This window comes from Orycteropus afer, unplaced genomic scaffold, assembly GCF_000298275.1.
Source record: "Orycteropus afer afer isolate SDZICR_OR568_19922 unplaced genomic scaffold, OryAfe1.0 scaffold00222, whole genome shotgun sequence".
Taxonomy (NCBI): domain Eukaryota; kingdom Metazoa; phylum Chordata; class Mammalia; order Tubulidentata; family Orycteropodidae; genus Orycteropus; species Orycteropus afer.
The window spans coordinates 2,531,834-2,548,642 of NW_006921809.1; the positions used below are offsets into that span (position 1 = coordinate 2,531,834).

At 39.0% G+C, this 16,809-nt stretch overlaps 1 protein-coding gene across 1 annotated transcript in view; it reads left to right on the plus strand.

Annotated features, from left to right (window-relative positions):
* The window catches only part of NECAB1 (N-terminal EF-hand calcium binding protein 1), a 245,033-nt gene that overhangs the window by 189,012 nt on the left and 39,212 nt on the right, over positions 1–16,809 (plus strand). Inside the window, exons 6-7 of the mRNA XM_007948743.2 lie at positions 463–599; positions 10,160–10,281. Coding sequence (XP_007946934.1) covers positions 463–599; positions 10,160–10,281 — 259 coding nt within the window. The remainder of the gene's footprint in view (positions 1–462; positions 600–10,159; positions 10,282–16,809) is intronic.

The following is a 16,809-nucleotide window of genomic DNA, read 5'->3' on the forward strand; positions in this document are numbered from 1 at the left end:
TACAGACATCAGGCATAATAAATACATCAAGAGGGAATTAAGCCAATTGCTGAAACGTGACTCCATTTAATTGGTAATGGAGAAAAATACATAATGGTATGGTCATCCATTTAAATGAAACACAACAAACCCTGAGTTAGTCACTTTCTAGTGTTTTAGTTGCAGATATATATTTTTTTTCTTTGTATACAGATGTCTATTCAGTAATTCTGCTTGGTTTTGTTCTTTTTCAAATCTTGAGGTAATACATTCCAGTCTTTCTGTAGAGCTGTCATTCATCTTCTTCAGGTCAGTGGATACAGCAGTGCTATGAACTCCAGGTCCCAACATGGTAGCAACCTCACCTCCTTTTCCCTCTCATCTATCCTTCCCTAGGATCAGCCTGAATTTACATGGGCAAGACCATCTCCTTTGTTGTTTTTCCATACCATATATCTAATTGCTTTATTTTGTCACCCTTAGAACTACCAGGAGGCCTCTAATTTGGAACAATTTGTAACTCGATTTTTATTGAAGGAGACCTTGAATCAGCTGCAGTCTCTCCAAAATTCCCTGGAATGTGCTATGGAAACTACTGAAGAGCAAACTCGTCAAGAAAGGCAAGTTACATGCTTTCCTATAATGTCTCTTTAGTGACTGTACGTGTATGAAGAACCAGTTGAGAGGTGTGTTGCTTAAACCAGTGAAAACTAAATGAGAATTAATAGATTACAAAATAATGATGGGGACCTGCACTAGTGCTTGAAATTATATTTGCCTCTGAAAAGTCTTTTGCACTTTTGCTTTTACTATCTATCATTCATTCCACACATTTTAGTTGAGAACTTAGGAGATGGGAAAAATGTTAAGAGACACAGGGGTTGGTATAAATATATTTTACATAATCTCTATTCTTACAGAAACTAAAATCTATTAAATAAATAATACATGAATACTGAAATTATAATGCAAGGTGAAAAGTCATAAATACCACAGAAAAAGGGAAATAAAGGGATTTCAGAAGAGTAAGAGAAATGGGAGCTCTGATAGCATAGTGGCTAAGGCACTTGACTGCTAACCAGAAGGCTGGCAGTTCAAACCCACCAGCCACTCCTCGGAAGGAAGGTTGGGCAATCTACTTCCGTAGTGATACTGCCTCGGAAACCCAAGGAGGGGTCGCTATGAGTCGGGGCCGACTCGACGGTACATAGCAACAACAACAACAAAATACTTAAGGTAATTAAAAAATATGAATGATGGGCAAAGATTTCAAACTTCAGTTTGTATTCTTGAGAAGATAAGCAGTAATATAATAGTCATATAATAAAGGCACTGATGCTAATGGGAAACCTGAATGAGAAATGTGTAAAGGAGACATCAGAATAATTCCAGACAATAGGTGACACTTCCTTGACTTATCATTTCTTATATTTTGCAAAATAGAGGAGGATTGGCAACACTCTTGCTTGTACTACTAATTTTCCCTAGTTGGTTTGTTGTTTTAAACCTAAAGATAGGACTTATTAACTCTCCCGTGTGCAATTAAGGAAGAGCTCTGATGGCGTAGTGCCTAAGGCATTTGACTGCTAACCAGAAGGCTGGCGGTTCAAACCCACCAGCCACTCCTCGGAAGGAAGGTTGGGCAATCTACTTCTGTAGTGATACCGCCTCGGAAACCCAAGGAGGTGTCGCTAGGAGTCGGATCCGACTTGATGGCAGTGAGTTTGGTTTTGGTTTGGTATGCAATTAAGGAGAACCACAAAGTAAGTTCTCTGAACAGGCTGATAATAGGCTACTCTGAAGGGCCAATGTTTCTAAAGAACTATATGAGTACATTATTATAAGGATATCTCAAGAAAAAAAATGGAACTTTCAACCACTGTGTTTACAATGTCAAAATGAGTGAGCACCATCAAACTCTAACTAAAAAGCCTATAATTCCAGAACTGGTGAGCTCGTGCAGCCGATGCGCACAGGGTGCACTCTTCAAGGGATCTGTGCACCATTCATCACATTATAAGCTTCCTGTTTTGACTGCATTGTGATTCCATATCAAATGGCAAAGCGTAACATATCTTTAGAAAAGCAACAATGCAGCTCCTCCACTTTGAGCAGAGAAAAACAAGATGTCTTGAAGCACAATGAAATTGAATTCATGTTCCTTATGAGAAAATAAGACCTGCTTTGTTGTTTCTTTTGATTAGATTTTCTGGAAATAAAATGGATTCTCCCTTTTTAGAATCAGTCATTTGCCACCTGAGAGGCTTGTGAAAGGCTTCACTCAGCCCCTTCACCTGTGCTTTTGTTTCTTTCCCTAGTCACCTCCTGCAAACTTGTGTTCTTTCTTTACCACAACATGGTGAATTTTTAATGAAACACCTTTCTTTGTTTAGCTCCTGAGCTGGCCTTGAACTCTTGTGATTGCGGCCAACACAGCTGCAGCAGCTGTGTTTAATGGGAAGAAGCATGATAATTCAGTGTGTGAGGAAAGTGAGAGGCACTAGAGGATGGATGAATCTGTTATTTCCAGGCTTCTAGTTCAAAAATAGTTTGGAAAAAATGAGAAACATTACAGGTTTGATGTCAGTTTGGGGAATGCTCTTGTATAGTAGTATTTGGGGAAAGGAGGCCCAAATCCTGCCACAAATCACTGATAACAACTCTCTGAAAGGTGTCTCAAGAAAATATACAGACAAACAAATAGAAGTTAAGGTATTGCTAGGGGTTTATGCCCTTAATGTCCAGTGTGGAGTCTCTGGCGAACAGACTGACACATGTAACTTAGGCCCAAACTTAAAGGGGGTGCATATCCTCTCCCAAAGCTATATCTTAGCATCAACTGGACATCAGATCCCAAGTCAGGAGAGCCTCAGACCCCTCACCAGTGGAGAAAAGTCAGAGAGGAGAAAGAGGCTTACTCTTGAGTCAAGCCCTGGGTCAGCCATTCCTTTGTCCAAATGGAGACAGAAAGGAGAACATGGAGTGTATTAGTTTCCCAGAGTTTCCATAACAAATTACTTCAAAGTGGATGGCTTCAAACAACAAAAGTTTATTCTCTCACAGTTCTTGAGGATAGATATCTTAATTCAGGGTGTTGGGTAAGGGTGAGAGAGAGGCATGTTCTCTTTGCATGCTTAGCAGAGGGTCCCTCCTTGCCTCTTCTAGCTTCTGGTGGTCCTACCCATTCCTGGGCTTGTGGCGCATACCAGCTCTATTCATAAAAGCCAAACGCTAAAAACTACCCAAATTCCTGTCAAACAAAAAATGGATAAATATATTGTGATATCTTCAGACCATGGAGTATTATTCAGCAGTGACAATAAGCCATCTACAACTGCACACAACAAAATGAATGACTCTCACATTCCAAAGAAATATTGAGCAAAAGAAATCAGACATATAACAATACATATTGTGTGTCTCCATTCACTAGAAAGAACAAAAATAGGCAAAACTAATCTATGCTGTTCTAAGTCAGGGTTGAGATGATCCTTAGTGAATAATGACTAGAAGGGAACATGAGGAGAGATTTTAGGGGTGACCGTTCATGGTGTTCTGTTCCTTAAGCTGGGTAATGTTTGCATTGGTGTATGTAGTTTATAAACATTCACTGAACTGTACAATTCTGATAGGTGTATATGTATATGCACACACAGTGTGATTACTATAAAAACCAAAAAACAAACTCACAGCCGTTGAGTCAATTCGACTCATAGTGACCCTTCCTTGGGTTTCCAAGGTGGTATCTCTATGGAAGCAGATTGTCCAATCTTCCTTCTGAGGAGTGGCTGATGGGTTTTGAACTGCCAGCCTTCTGGTTAGTAGTCAAATGCCTTTACTATAAGTTAATATAAATTGTTAAAAATCTCATTTGCTTAAAAATATCCCAAAGGAATAAACTACAAAGATCATATCCCCATTTTACAGATGAAGCAGAAAAATTAAATTGCCATACTTGCCCTGGTTCATTCAACCACTCAGTATAAGGTTACATAAATCCAAACCTTCTGAAAATAACTACAATCTCTTTCCCATGATATCAAATAGGAGATCAGTGAAGAAACCTCATGGAAGATAAGACTTGCACATGGAGTGGATTTGAATGGCAGAAAATATCATTTCAGATATATAACCTCACTCACCCTAGACACCCATGCCTTCTCATCTGATTAACCCCTTTTATTCATTTGGTCACTCTTTGGACTTTACTTTCTCTGGGAGACTTCTGTGCTTTCAAAACAGGATTAGATACCTGTAACTCCACCACCACATACTCCTATAGTAAGCCAGTTGCCATCTGTCTAGTCAACTTCAATGTCTGGTGACCGTCTGTGTATCAGAGTCAAACAACAATATAATGCTTAAGGAAAATTAGTCAAACAGAGGTATACCATACAGATTTAGGGAAGAGGAAACTGGGTTCAACAAGGAAATCTCAAATAAGGGTATCCAAAAATTTCATCAGACTTTTTGTATTACAAGGAAAGATTTTATCATAGTCAAGAGTTGCAACCCACAGATACCATTAACATTTCTAGGGCTGTAATAATTTGCTTCCCCTTCAGCATCAACTGTTGCTATGAGTCAGAATTGACTCGATGACAGTGGGTGGTGTGTGTGTGTGTGTGTGTGTGCATCAACATTACCCTGGAGCTTACTGTTTGTGAAAATTTAGTATTTGTGGAACAGAAGTTCCTCAGAATGTAGCAAGTTTTGAGAAGTCACTAGTCCATTTATCAACCCCAGGGTAGAATCACACAGTGTCATTCATCCTGCAGTAATGAATCAGATATGCCATGTTTGGCAAAATGTATGTGTCTATTCATGTGAAAAGGGCAATTTCAGAGAGAAGGGATGCATACAACTGGAATGTCACAGAGGTGAGATTTTCAGATGGCATTCTACAACACTCTGTATCTGCCCTGGGCTTATTGGAAGCCTCTTTAATTCCATGTCTTATGAAAGTACCTAATAACCAATGACAAGAATAATCATTGTTTTATACTGAAGATTCCCTCTCAAGGATCCCTGTCCTTTTACATAAACCTCTCTTTCTCACAAACTAGATTTCTGGGAATTAGTTTAATTATAGATACATAGATTTCATTTTCATAATAAAACCAAACCAAATTCACTGCTGTCAAATCAAACTCGACTCTTAGCAACCCCTCCTTGGATTTCCAGGGCAGTATCACTACAGAAGTAGATTGCCCAACCTTCCTTCTAAGGAGTGGCTGGTGGGTTTGAACTGCTAGCCTTCTGGTTAGTAGTCAAATGCATTAGGCACTACGCCACCAGAGCTCCCCATTTTCATAACAGAGTCTTCAAATTTGCTGTCTTTTCCAGAGTTCTTCTATTCTCAGGCATATGACTGATTTCTCCTAGCTTAGAACTGATTTTCTCCTTTCCAGGGTTGTTCATTATGTTGTTGTTGTTGTGTGCCATTGAGTCAAACCTGACTCATAGCAACCCCTCCATGGGTTTCTGAGGCAGTATCACTATGGAAGTAGATTGCCCAACCTTCCTTCCAAGGAGTGGCTGGTGAGTTTGAACCACCAGCCTTCTGGTTAGCAGTCAAGTGTCTTAGACACTATGCTACCAAAGATTTTATAGCCCCTTTGCAACACTGTAAGGAGCCCTGGTGTTGTAATTGTTAAATGCTCAGCTGCTAACTAGAAGGTCAGTAGTTTGAACCCGCCAGCCCACTCTGTGGAAGAAAGATGAAGCAGTCTGCTTCCATAAAGATCACAGCCTTGGAAACCCTATGGGGCAATCATACTTTGTTCTATAAAGTTGCTATGAGTGGGAATCAACTTGACACCAAAGAGTTTTCCCACAGCACTGGAAGACACACTTATTCCATTCTGTAGGGGAAACTTCTATAAGAGATTTCATAAGTCCAAGAGAAAAGACTTAAGGATAGAAGTAGTTGAGGTCCCCCATGAGTGGGTCCTGCTATACCACTCTACACTGAAGGCTGGGAGTTGGCAAACCCCACCAAACACACAGAGGCTTCAATCAGCCTGTACTTCCTCCCTCTCAGCTATGAGGCGGCAAACAAAGACCACAAGGTATCTGGGGAAAAGCCTCTAACATGAGAGTCAAAGAGCAAATGAAATAGAGAAAAAGAAAGACAAGATACAGAAATAATTCAGAGTAGAATAAAACTTTCAAAAGAAAATCATCAGTAACTTCAGAAAGTTAAGAGAAGATATTACACTTACGAATCAAGCACAGGATCTATATTTTTTTAAAAAAAATTGAAAGCACACAAAAAGCTCTTAAAATTATAAGTGTAATTGTTGTTGTCATTAGGTGCCATCAAGTTGGCTCTGACTCATAGCTACTCTATGTACAAAAGAACAAAACACTGCCCGCTTGTGCGTCAACCTCACAATCCTTGCTATACGTGAGCCCATCATGGCAGCCACTATGCTAATCCATCTTGTTGAGGATCTTCCCCTTTTTCACTGACCCTCCACTTTACCAAGCATGATGTCCTCCTCTAGGGAATGGGCCCTTCTGACAACATGACAAAGTAGGTGAGACGAAGTCTGGCCATTCTAGCTTCCAAGGAGCATTCCTGCTGTACTTCTTCCAGGATAGATTTGTTTGTTCTTCTTGCAGTCCAGGGTACTTTCAGTATTTTTCTCCAATATCACAGTGCAAAAGCATCAACTCTTCTTCTGCCTTCCTTATTCATTGTCCAGCTTTCACATGCATATGAGGCTATTACAGAAATGAAAACCTCTAATGGAGGTTTCAAAAGAAAAACATGATGAAATTGCCACAAAGAGATAAAAAATAGGAAGAAAGAAAACTAGAGGATCAGTTCCATGATTCAATAATTGGCGGGGGGAGGGGGGGGGACAGCTCTGGAAACAGGACACAAGAGCTAACTACAAAATTCAAGAAAATTTCTCACAATTGAAGAACATCCATATCAGGTATAAGGATAAACCATGAGTCCATTACAATAACTAATAAAAAGCTGCTAAAGGACAAGGAGGCCACATCTCCTGACCTCCTCTAACCCCATAAGAGGAAGACAGAGTCATTATCAGTAACCAAGGCCTATTCCTGCAAGGCCAGACATGCTGCCTCCCTCCAGCCCTTTCACCAACCGTTCATTCCTCCCAAAGCACCCACCACCTCTCTCCTGGTTTTGATAATTCACTGCAGTGGCCACATAGAACTCACAGATTATGGGGTTTATTAGGGAAGCACCAGGCTACAATTCAAGTTCAGGAAAAATGCTCAGTCTCTCTCCCAGCCTACCATCTCTCAGCCAACAGTCTCTCACAGTCTCTTTCCCAGCAGCACGTGTCCCTTGGTGTCTCACTCAGCAACATGTGTCTCTTGCGTCTCTTTCCCAGCAGTGTGTGTTTCTCAGGAGCATGTGTCTCTTTCAGCAGCATGTCTTCCTCAACCAGCAGTCAGAGAGAGAGACTTCTGCCTTTAGGAGGCCTCCTTTTGAGCCCGGCAGAGTGGCCAAACCAACCAATCATAACATCAGAATTCTAAGCACCTGAGAAAGAGAGCAAACTTCCCAGAACATTGCTTTGTGTCACTTCCAACAGAAATACCACAGGTGGATAACATTTACAATCAGGAGCTCCTCAGTTGCTCACAGCAAATTCCACCACAGAGTTTACAAAGACTTATGGCTAGAAAAGCCACATTAAGTAATTTACTACACCGCAAAAGCCGAACACTAAAGCATACCATTATCAAATTTCAAAATGCTGGTGACAAAGAGAAGTACCTAAAATCTCCCAGAGAGAAGAAACAAGTTATGTACACAAAGGATCAAGAAACAACACTAGATTTTTAAATAGTGACACTGAAAGCTGGAATACGATGGAGCAATTCCTTCTCTGAGAGAAAATGATCTGCAACTTAGAATTCTTTGTAAACCCACTTTCAATAAGGTGTTGTTGCTGTATGCCATTGAGTCAATAAGGTAGGAGGGGGTAAAAAGATGGTTTGGTACCTCTTCAAAATCTCAAGAACCATTCTTCTCATAGTGTACCATTTCCTATAGAGCAGTTACCCCTGGGTGGTGCAAATGGTTAAACACTCGGCTGCTGATTGAAAGGTTGGACGTTCTAGTCTACCCAGAAGCACCTCATCAGGAGACAGGCCTGGTCATCTACTTCCAAAGACCACAGCCATTGAAACCCTATGGGACATAATTCTCTGCCAAATATGGGAACAAGTTGGAGTCAACTAAATGGCAACTGGTTTGGTTTTGGTTTGTTTTTCCACCAAAACAAAGAAGTAAGCTAAGAGAAAAGTAGAATCCATTAAAAAAGGAGTCTAACATAGAAGAGAAGCCAAAGGAATCCCGAGGCTGATAGGAAAGGAAGATTTTTGGATAAGTAAATTAATATTAGATGCAGTTGCATATTAGAAACAAACAAAAAACAAAGGATTAAACACATAAGGGTTTATTATTTCCTAGTAAAAAAGTCTAGTAATTGGCGGTATTAGGAAAGTATGGCAGCTTTTCAAATTTATCATTGAGTTTTTGTCTTGTTCATATCGTGTTTATTTCTATTCTCAAATTTGCTTCATAGGCCAACACAGTTATTTGAATTCCAGCTATCAGATTCACTTTCCAAGCAAGAGAAAAAGAATGAATAGAGAAAGACAAAAGACTTGCCTCCCAACTGAATCAGATTGTTTTAAGCTCTTTCTTGTTGTTGTTGTTAAATGCCGTCGAGTCGGACCCTACTCATAGTGACCCCTCCTTGGGTTTCCGAGGCAGTATCACTACAGAAGTAGATTGCCCCATCTTCCTTCCGAGGAGTGGCTGGTGGGTTTGAACCGCCAGCCTTCTGGTTAGCAGCCAAGTGCCTTAGGCACTATGCTACCAGAGCTCTTTCTAGGCATTCTTTAAAATACTTACACTTAGCATTGGCCTGAGCTTTTCATATTTGGAAGTTAATAGATCAAGCCTAACAGAAAAATAAAGGAGCTCTGGTAGCATAGTGCCTAAAGGCACTTGACTGCTAACCAGAAGGCTGGCGGTTCAAACCCACCAGCCACTCCTCAGAAGGAAAGTTGGGCAATCCTACTTCCGTGGTGATACTGCCTCGGAAACCCAAGGAGGAGTCGCTATGAGTCAGGGCCGACTCGACGGCAAATAACAACAACAACAACAGAAAAATAAAGAAATAGTAATTTCATCATGTTATATAAAAATATGAAAGTAAACACCAAAATAAACATCTGATAGAAAGTGTTCTGTCTACTCAAATCTTAAAAATTCCTGACTTATTGGACTCATTAAGACGGGAGTACTGTCCTGAGATACTCTTTAAAACTTGAACCAAAATTATCCCCTGAGGTAAGCTTTTAGCTAAATAACAGATTGGTTCATAAAACAAAGAATATCACATATCACCCATGAGCCCCACACTTCTTAGAAAGTCATCTATATGAGACAAACAGTCTACAATTACTCTAAAGCAAAGCTGGAATGGTAAGGGGGCAAGTAAACTAGATTCCTGGAAATGGGAAAGCTAGAATGAAAATAATGAGATTACTAACACATTGCGAAAAATGTAATGAATGTCACTGAACAATTTGTGTAAGAATTGTTAAACAGGAAAATAATATGTTGTGAAAACTTTCAATAAAAACACAATATAATATTTTAAAAAAAGTGTTTCTTTTGTGAAAGGGGCATGGAATTATGGTATGAAGGTGGTGGAGAGGAACCTGCTGTTTGTTGAAATGAATTTTATAGAATTATTTACAATATTTTTTAAAAAATATATGAATATATATATTTTAAATATATTAAATTAAAAAAGAAAATTCCATAGATGTACTCAAACTAAACAAAATAAAACAGTAGCAGACATGTAAATGTTTTTTTTTTTTCTTTCTGTTGATAGTTTGGCCAAGAAAAGAGACGTATTTTCCTTAAATTATAGACTAAAATACAGTTTTTGCTCATTAATTTTATGAAAAACAAATCACACGATTCTCTTCTTTATATTCATTCACATAGTTCCAAATTCACTTGGGTCTGTGGGGCATGTTTGCAAGCAGTAACTCCCGTAAGTTTTCATTTCACTGCATTAGTAAATATTCGTGACTGATGCTTGAAGAGTTGTTCCTTAAGGCAATAGACTGACATTGAGATTAAATGTTATCTCTGTTGTTTAAGGCAAGGGCCAGCCAAGCCAGAAGTCCTGTCTATTCAGTGGCCTGGAAAACGATCAAGCCGCCGAGTCCAGAGACACAACAGCTTCTCCCCAAATAGCCCTCAGTTTAATGTCAGCGGTCCAGGTAATGCAGGCTTCATTGCTTTTTTTCTTCAAAGTCAACTCAATTTGTATTTTCACATGGATATATTAAATCAATAAATAAAAGCACAGCATCTAAAATAATAGTAATGGAATGCTTTCCTTTTACCAAGTAAATTGTCTTGAAACTGTAAAGAGCCTAAGGTACTTAGAACTTGAGGTGGTAATTCTAGCTGTCAGTTGTCAGAACCCTTGCAGTGGTGTGGAGTGAAAAAGAAGAAAGTATCTTCATCAGCAAATACATTGAAGTTGAGCCCTCAGGAGGGATTACCCAAGAAGCAAAGTATTCATGGGCTTACTTGTGTTTGTTTACTAATCTGAAGTGTACTATTTCACATTTTTTTTAACCACATGTGAAAGTGTCCACTACAAATTAATAAGGAAGCACAAGTAAGCCAATGCTTACCTTGCTTATGGGTACTCCATCCCTGTCCAGGATTGTAGATTTAAAATTTTATTCTGTAGGAAGGTGCTGTGGGGTTGGGAGGAAGACAGATGCCAGCCATAGCTAGAAGCAGAATCTCTGAGGTGGGTAATAAATAAATGTGACATTGTTCACTACAAATTAGTAAGTAAGCACAAGTAAGCCTGTGCTTACTTTGTTTATTCGATAATCGAACACTATTTAAAAAAAAAAAAAAACTAAACCCACTGCCATTGAGTATATTCCAACTCTTAGTGACTCCATTGGGTTTCCAAGGTGGAAAATCTTTAAGTAGGTAGATTGCCCCATCTTCCTTCTTTGGAGCAGCTGGTGGATTTGAACCACCAACCTTCTGGTTAGCAGTCAAATGCCTTAGGCACTGTGCCATCAGAGATCCTTATCCAACACTATGAGCCCTATAAAAATCCCATTCATTTTAACACAAAATATACCTTTTTATGCTACAGATCTCTAAGCCTCCTTAAGGATACCCTCAATTCTATTCAGGAAAAAATATCTGTTTTCTTTCATAATAGAATTAAAGTTATAACTCATGTTTCTAAAGTTTGTAATGTAACATAGAAGATTACAGTTTTGGAAACCCTATGGAACAGTTCTACTCTGTCTTACAGAGTTGCTGTGAATTTGTGGCAATGAGTTTGGTTTTTTCGGTTAATATAACATAAGATAGGAGCTCTGGTGGCATAGTGCCTAAGGCATTTGACTGCTAACCAGAAGGCTGGTGGTTCAAACTCACCAGTCATTCCTCAGTAGGAAGGTTGGGCAATCTACTTCTGTAGCGATACCCTAAGGAAGGGTCGCTACGAGTTGGATCCGACTCTACAGCAGTGAGTTTGGTTTTTTGGTTTTTTTATAGCATGAGATATATTGAACTAAACCCTTACTAATAATTCTAAGATTATTAAATTTTTAGCCATGTCACTTATATCTTAAAATCAATTTGAAATATACAGACTTGTGTTACTAATTATCAGAATCACTTTCATAAAACATACATATTTGTACATGTATAGAAAAAGATAGATGTCACTTGAATATGTCATTCTAGCATAAATGAATCTTTAAATATGTAACATTTAAGAATATCAAAATACTAAATATATCATATTTACACAGACTGTACTTGAAAGATTTCAAAGTGCTTTCTTGAATACTGTCTTATTTTATCCCAACAGCTGAAAAAATAGATGTTAGTATCCTACCAAAGACCAGAACAGTAATTTTTCTACATTATTTGTTGTAGTGGTAGGTGTTAGTGCCATCATGTCAGTTCCAACTCATAGCAAGCCTATGTACAACAGAACATAACACTGCCCAGGCCACATTATTATTCCATTTTTATTGTGAAACACATAACCTCAGATCTCAGAGGCCTATAACTGCAATCTTTCTTTTATTTTTTAATATGGATTTATAGTTGATTGTGATTGGGTGATCTCATCTGGACTTGGGTCTAGGCTGTTGATTGGGTCAGATCTGCTCTTGCATAGTCTCCTTCTGGGATCACTGACTATAGAAGCATTTTCTCCTTCTAGTGGGTATCGTAAGCACAAGCCAAGTCATACAAACACATTTAAAACGACTGTGTGCATCTTTTCCTCTGCTAACTCTCCAATGGCCAAATAAGTCACATGGGCAAATCCAGTAGCAATGGGGAGGGGAAATGTGTTTCACTCTCTGTAGTAAGAGGTACTGCAAAATCACAGGGTAAAGTGTGTGTACATACACTGCTATAACAGGAAGACAGTAAAGAATTGGGAACAATAATATAGTCTACCACATGACTTAAAAATATATAGTGCCAAGCTCCTGAAGAAAAATCTAAAATGTTCTTTCTACTCTAACCAATTAGGAAAAGTATTTAATCCAAAACATCATTCCAAGGGCCTTTGATGTGACAGTCACCTTAGATCCTTTAAGGAACAACCCAGAGTGAAAATATATTAACTAATTTGTGAATTAAAAAATAGACATGGAAGTCAATCCAAGATGGCAGGCCTGCTACAACAAAGACTTAGGAAACCAAGTGAAATGTCTATGGGTGACAGTCCTATAATCCAGAGCTTCAAAGGAAAGGATTAAGAAGTAGATCATATACTGATCAGAAAAAGAGATGATATGAGAACAGCAAGCAGGAAGGCATACAGAACAGCGAATCACAAACTGTCCTGGCACAGCATAGTCATGTTGAATTATTACAAGCAGTGTTCTGATTGGGGCAGGAACCATATAACCAGCTTTGCTTGCCAGGACTGCACCGGCACCCACATCAGAGTCGGTGACCAGAGGAGTGCGATCTCCTCTCTTACCCTGCATAAACACCCAATGACCAGATGCACAGCTCCTGTCCCATTAACCTGACACCCCACTCTTGCCAGTGCTATACTGCATTTTTTTCTTTCTTCTTTATTTTATATTCTTTCTTCTCAGTTCTACCTCTTCCCCTTCCCTTTCATTTTTCTTTTGTACTTTTCTATTTTGCTTCCTCTTCCCTCGCCTTTGGATTATGATTCCATAGAGTAGGAACCCACCTCCTGCCACTTCCATGCAGTGCTCCCCTACCCCCGCCCCTCTGTGGTTAGCAGTGTGCACTCCCACAGAGTGAACACCACATCAGCACCTGTGCACATACTATGCTGCTTTTTTCTTTTTCTTTTTTTCTTTCTACTTAGTTCTTCCCTCTTCCTTGCCCCTTGATTTTTCTTTTTCTTCCTCTTCTGCTACCTGTTTGGTTTTGATCACATGGAGTCGGTGCCCTACCCCTACCACCTCCATGGCAGGCAGCAAAGCATCCTTGGGGATTGGTGCGTGATCCTACAGAGGGGGTGGCACATGACCCGCGGCCTCCAGCTGCAGCAGCTCCTGCCCTGACCCCTTCACAGTCACTTGTACGTGCTTCTGCAGAGTGAACACCATGTGCCCTCCACAGCTTTGTTTTGGCAGTTAGTGCTTGTGCCATACTATGCTGCTATTTTTTCTGTTTTCTTTTCCTGTTTTTCTTTCTTCTTAGTTCTTCCCTCTTCGCCTCTATTATTTCTTTTTTTTTTGTTCTTTTTTTGTGTGTGTGTGTGCCTTTCCCTCCCCAGCACCTTTTTTTGTTGATCCCTAGGATCAGGTGCCTTACCCCCACCACCTATGCAGATAGTGGTGTGTGATCCCACAGTGCACACACCTCCTTGGTGGGCAGCAATTAGTGGTGCATGCTTCCGTGTTTAGTAGCTAGCACTTGCACCAATACTATGCCACATTTTTTCTCCTATTTTTACTTTCTCTTTCATATTCTTTACCTTTTCTTTTTTTCTGTTTTCTTTTCTTTTTTCCTTCCCCTCCCCTCTTTTTAAAAATTCATTTATTTCTTTTTTGATCCTTTGAAGCAGGCACCATGCCCCTCGCCACTTCCATGATCAGCAGCATTCACACACATTCCTACAAGGTGAACAGCATGTTCCCACTGCAGCCATTTTTACTGTTTTTTTTTTTTTTTTCCTATTCTTTTTTCTTTTTCATTCTTTTTAGTTCTTCTCTCTTGCCCTCTTGTTTGTTTGTTTTTCTTCTTCTCCCTCCCTCCCTTTATTTTTTCTCCATAAGTTGGGAGCCAGCAACACCACCCAACCAAACCTGCCACATCTGTGACCCCACCCACTGAGTGAGTGGCACCACCTATTCTAGCACCACAGGATCAATGACAGATGGCAGCCGCACACTCCCAACCTATCCTCAGCTGCTATATGTGACCAGCAATTAGACACTCAAGCCCACACTCCTACTTTCTACCAAATTCACTTGGAGACAGGTGGTGAACATCACAGTGATGCCAAACTAGTGACCAGAATAGTACACCCACCCTGTTGCCTGGCTATAATTAAAATAAAACAAAATAAAAATCAGAGGGAATCACACCAACATACAATCAACAAATTAATACAATAACACTACAATGTCTTGGAGACCACAAACAACCTCAAATCAAAGAAATAAAAATAATAATAATAATAAAAAAAACAGGACAAGATTGTGGTAGTTAAAGTTGTGTGCCAACTTGGCTGAGCCTGGCTGAGTGGCTGGGCAGCTGGTGGTAGTTATTCCCCCATGATGAGACCGGCAATCAACTCTATGGTGGGATCTACTGCAAGCAGCTGAGTAGTTACTTTAGGAATGTGGTCTGCTTCCCATGTATAAGAAGCAGGTTTGGGAATGGTCTCTAGCTTAGGGCACACTTGAACCCTGCATATAGCTGAGTCGTTGTTCAGCAGCCATGCTTTGCTGACTTTGGAAGTTACAATGGACTTGAATTAATGGCCTGCCATGTTGCCTGATAATATTGGGACTGTGCCTTTTCACTTGCTGACCTTGGGTTTGTCAGCCTCAGCAGCCAGCCACTGTCTGAGTGAAGAAAAGCCTCCAGCTTCAGTGAGCTGGGAGCAGGAGGCAGAGCTGAAGCCCAAGGTTAAGAGACTTTCACCCAGACCATAGAACCTGGCACTTTGAACTCAGACTTAAAGTCTCCAAACTGTAAGAGAATAAACTCTTGTTTGTTTAAGCCATCCCATTTGTGATATTTCTGTTAGAGTGGCACTAGGTAACAAACAAGAATAAGATGGAGCAAGCAAGTGACAAAAATACAAGGCCAGAAATTCTTCCAGAGGAAGAAATGCTATTGGAATGTCCTGATGAGAAATTCAAAAGAATTTTGCTTAGGATTCCTTAAGATTAAGAAATAGATCAAGGAAAGCAAAGACAACACCAAGGAAATCGTAGACAAAATCAAGGAAAACACAGATGAAACTCTACAAGAACTCTAGAAAACAATACAAGAAAAAATTGACAAAATAAATGGAAAAATAAAAATCATAGAAAAACAGTATATATAAACCTATAAGATCAATACTAAAATTTCAGAAATAGATAACACATTGAAAAGGTAAAGAAGTAAAACTGAATCAATGGAAGACAGAATTAGCGAAATTGAAGACCATTCTCTTAATAATCTGTTAGAGGAATAATCAGAAAAAGAAAAATAATGAAGAAAGCCTAAGAATTATCTGAGATACTATCAAGAGAAATAACTGATTTGTGATTGGAATTCTAGAAAAAGAGAAAAAAAATCACTGAGAAAATTATTGAACATTTCTTGCAAGAAAATTTCCCTAAGATCATGAAAGATAAGAAGATATGCATTCAAGAAGTTCAACAAGCTCCAAATAGGATAGATCCCAAAAGAAAATCACTAAGACATATCATAAAAGAGACAAGGAAGGATATTAAATTGTGATTAAAGGGTCAATCCAACAAGAGGAAGTAATTTTAATAAATATTTATGCACCCAATGAAAGAGCCTCAAAATACATAACATTTAACAGAAGTGAAAAGGGAAATAGATACTTCCACAATAATAGCAGGAGAATTTAACATATCACTTTTGACAAAGGACAGAACTAGAAACTCAGCAAATATACAGAATATCTAAACACAGTCAACTAACTAGACCTAATAGGCATATACAGAACACTCGACCCAACCATAGCACAATATACGTTCTTTTCCACTGCACATGGAACATTCTCCAGGATAGATCATATGTTAGACCATAAAACAAGCCTCAATCAATTTAAAAACAGTGAAATACTACAAAGCATCTTCTCAGATCACAGTGCTAGAAAATTAGAAATCAACAAGAAGAAGATCAAGGATAATAAAATAAAATACACGGAAACTTAATAACACACTGCTGAAAAACTACTGGGTAATAGAAGAAATAAACAATGAAATTAACAAATTCCTTGAATAAAATGAGAATGAGAATTCCACATACCAAAATATTTGTGACACAGCAAAAGCAGTATTCACTGGACAATTTATAGCAATACATGCACACATCAAGGAAGAGGAAGAAAACAAAATCAATACCTTAATTTAACATCTCCAGAAATTAGAAAGAGAAAATAAAGCTTACAGTCACCAGAAGAAAGGAAATAATAAAGATTCAAGCAGAACTAAATTAAACAGACCACAGGAAAAACAGAAAGAATTCAAAGAATAGAAGTTGGTTCTTTGAAAGGATTAATA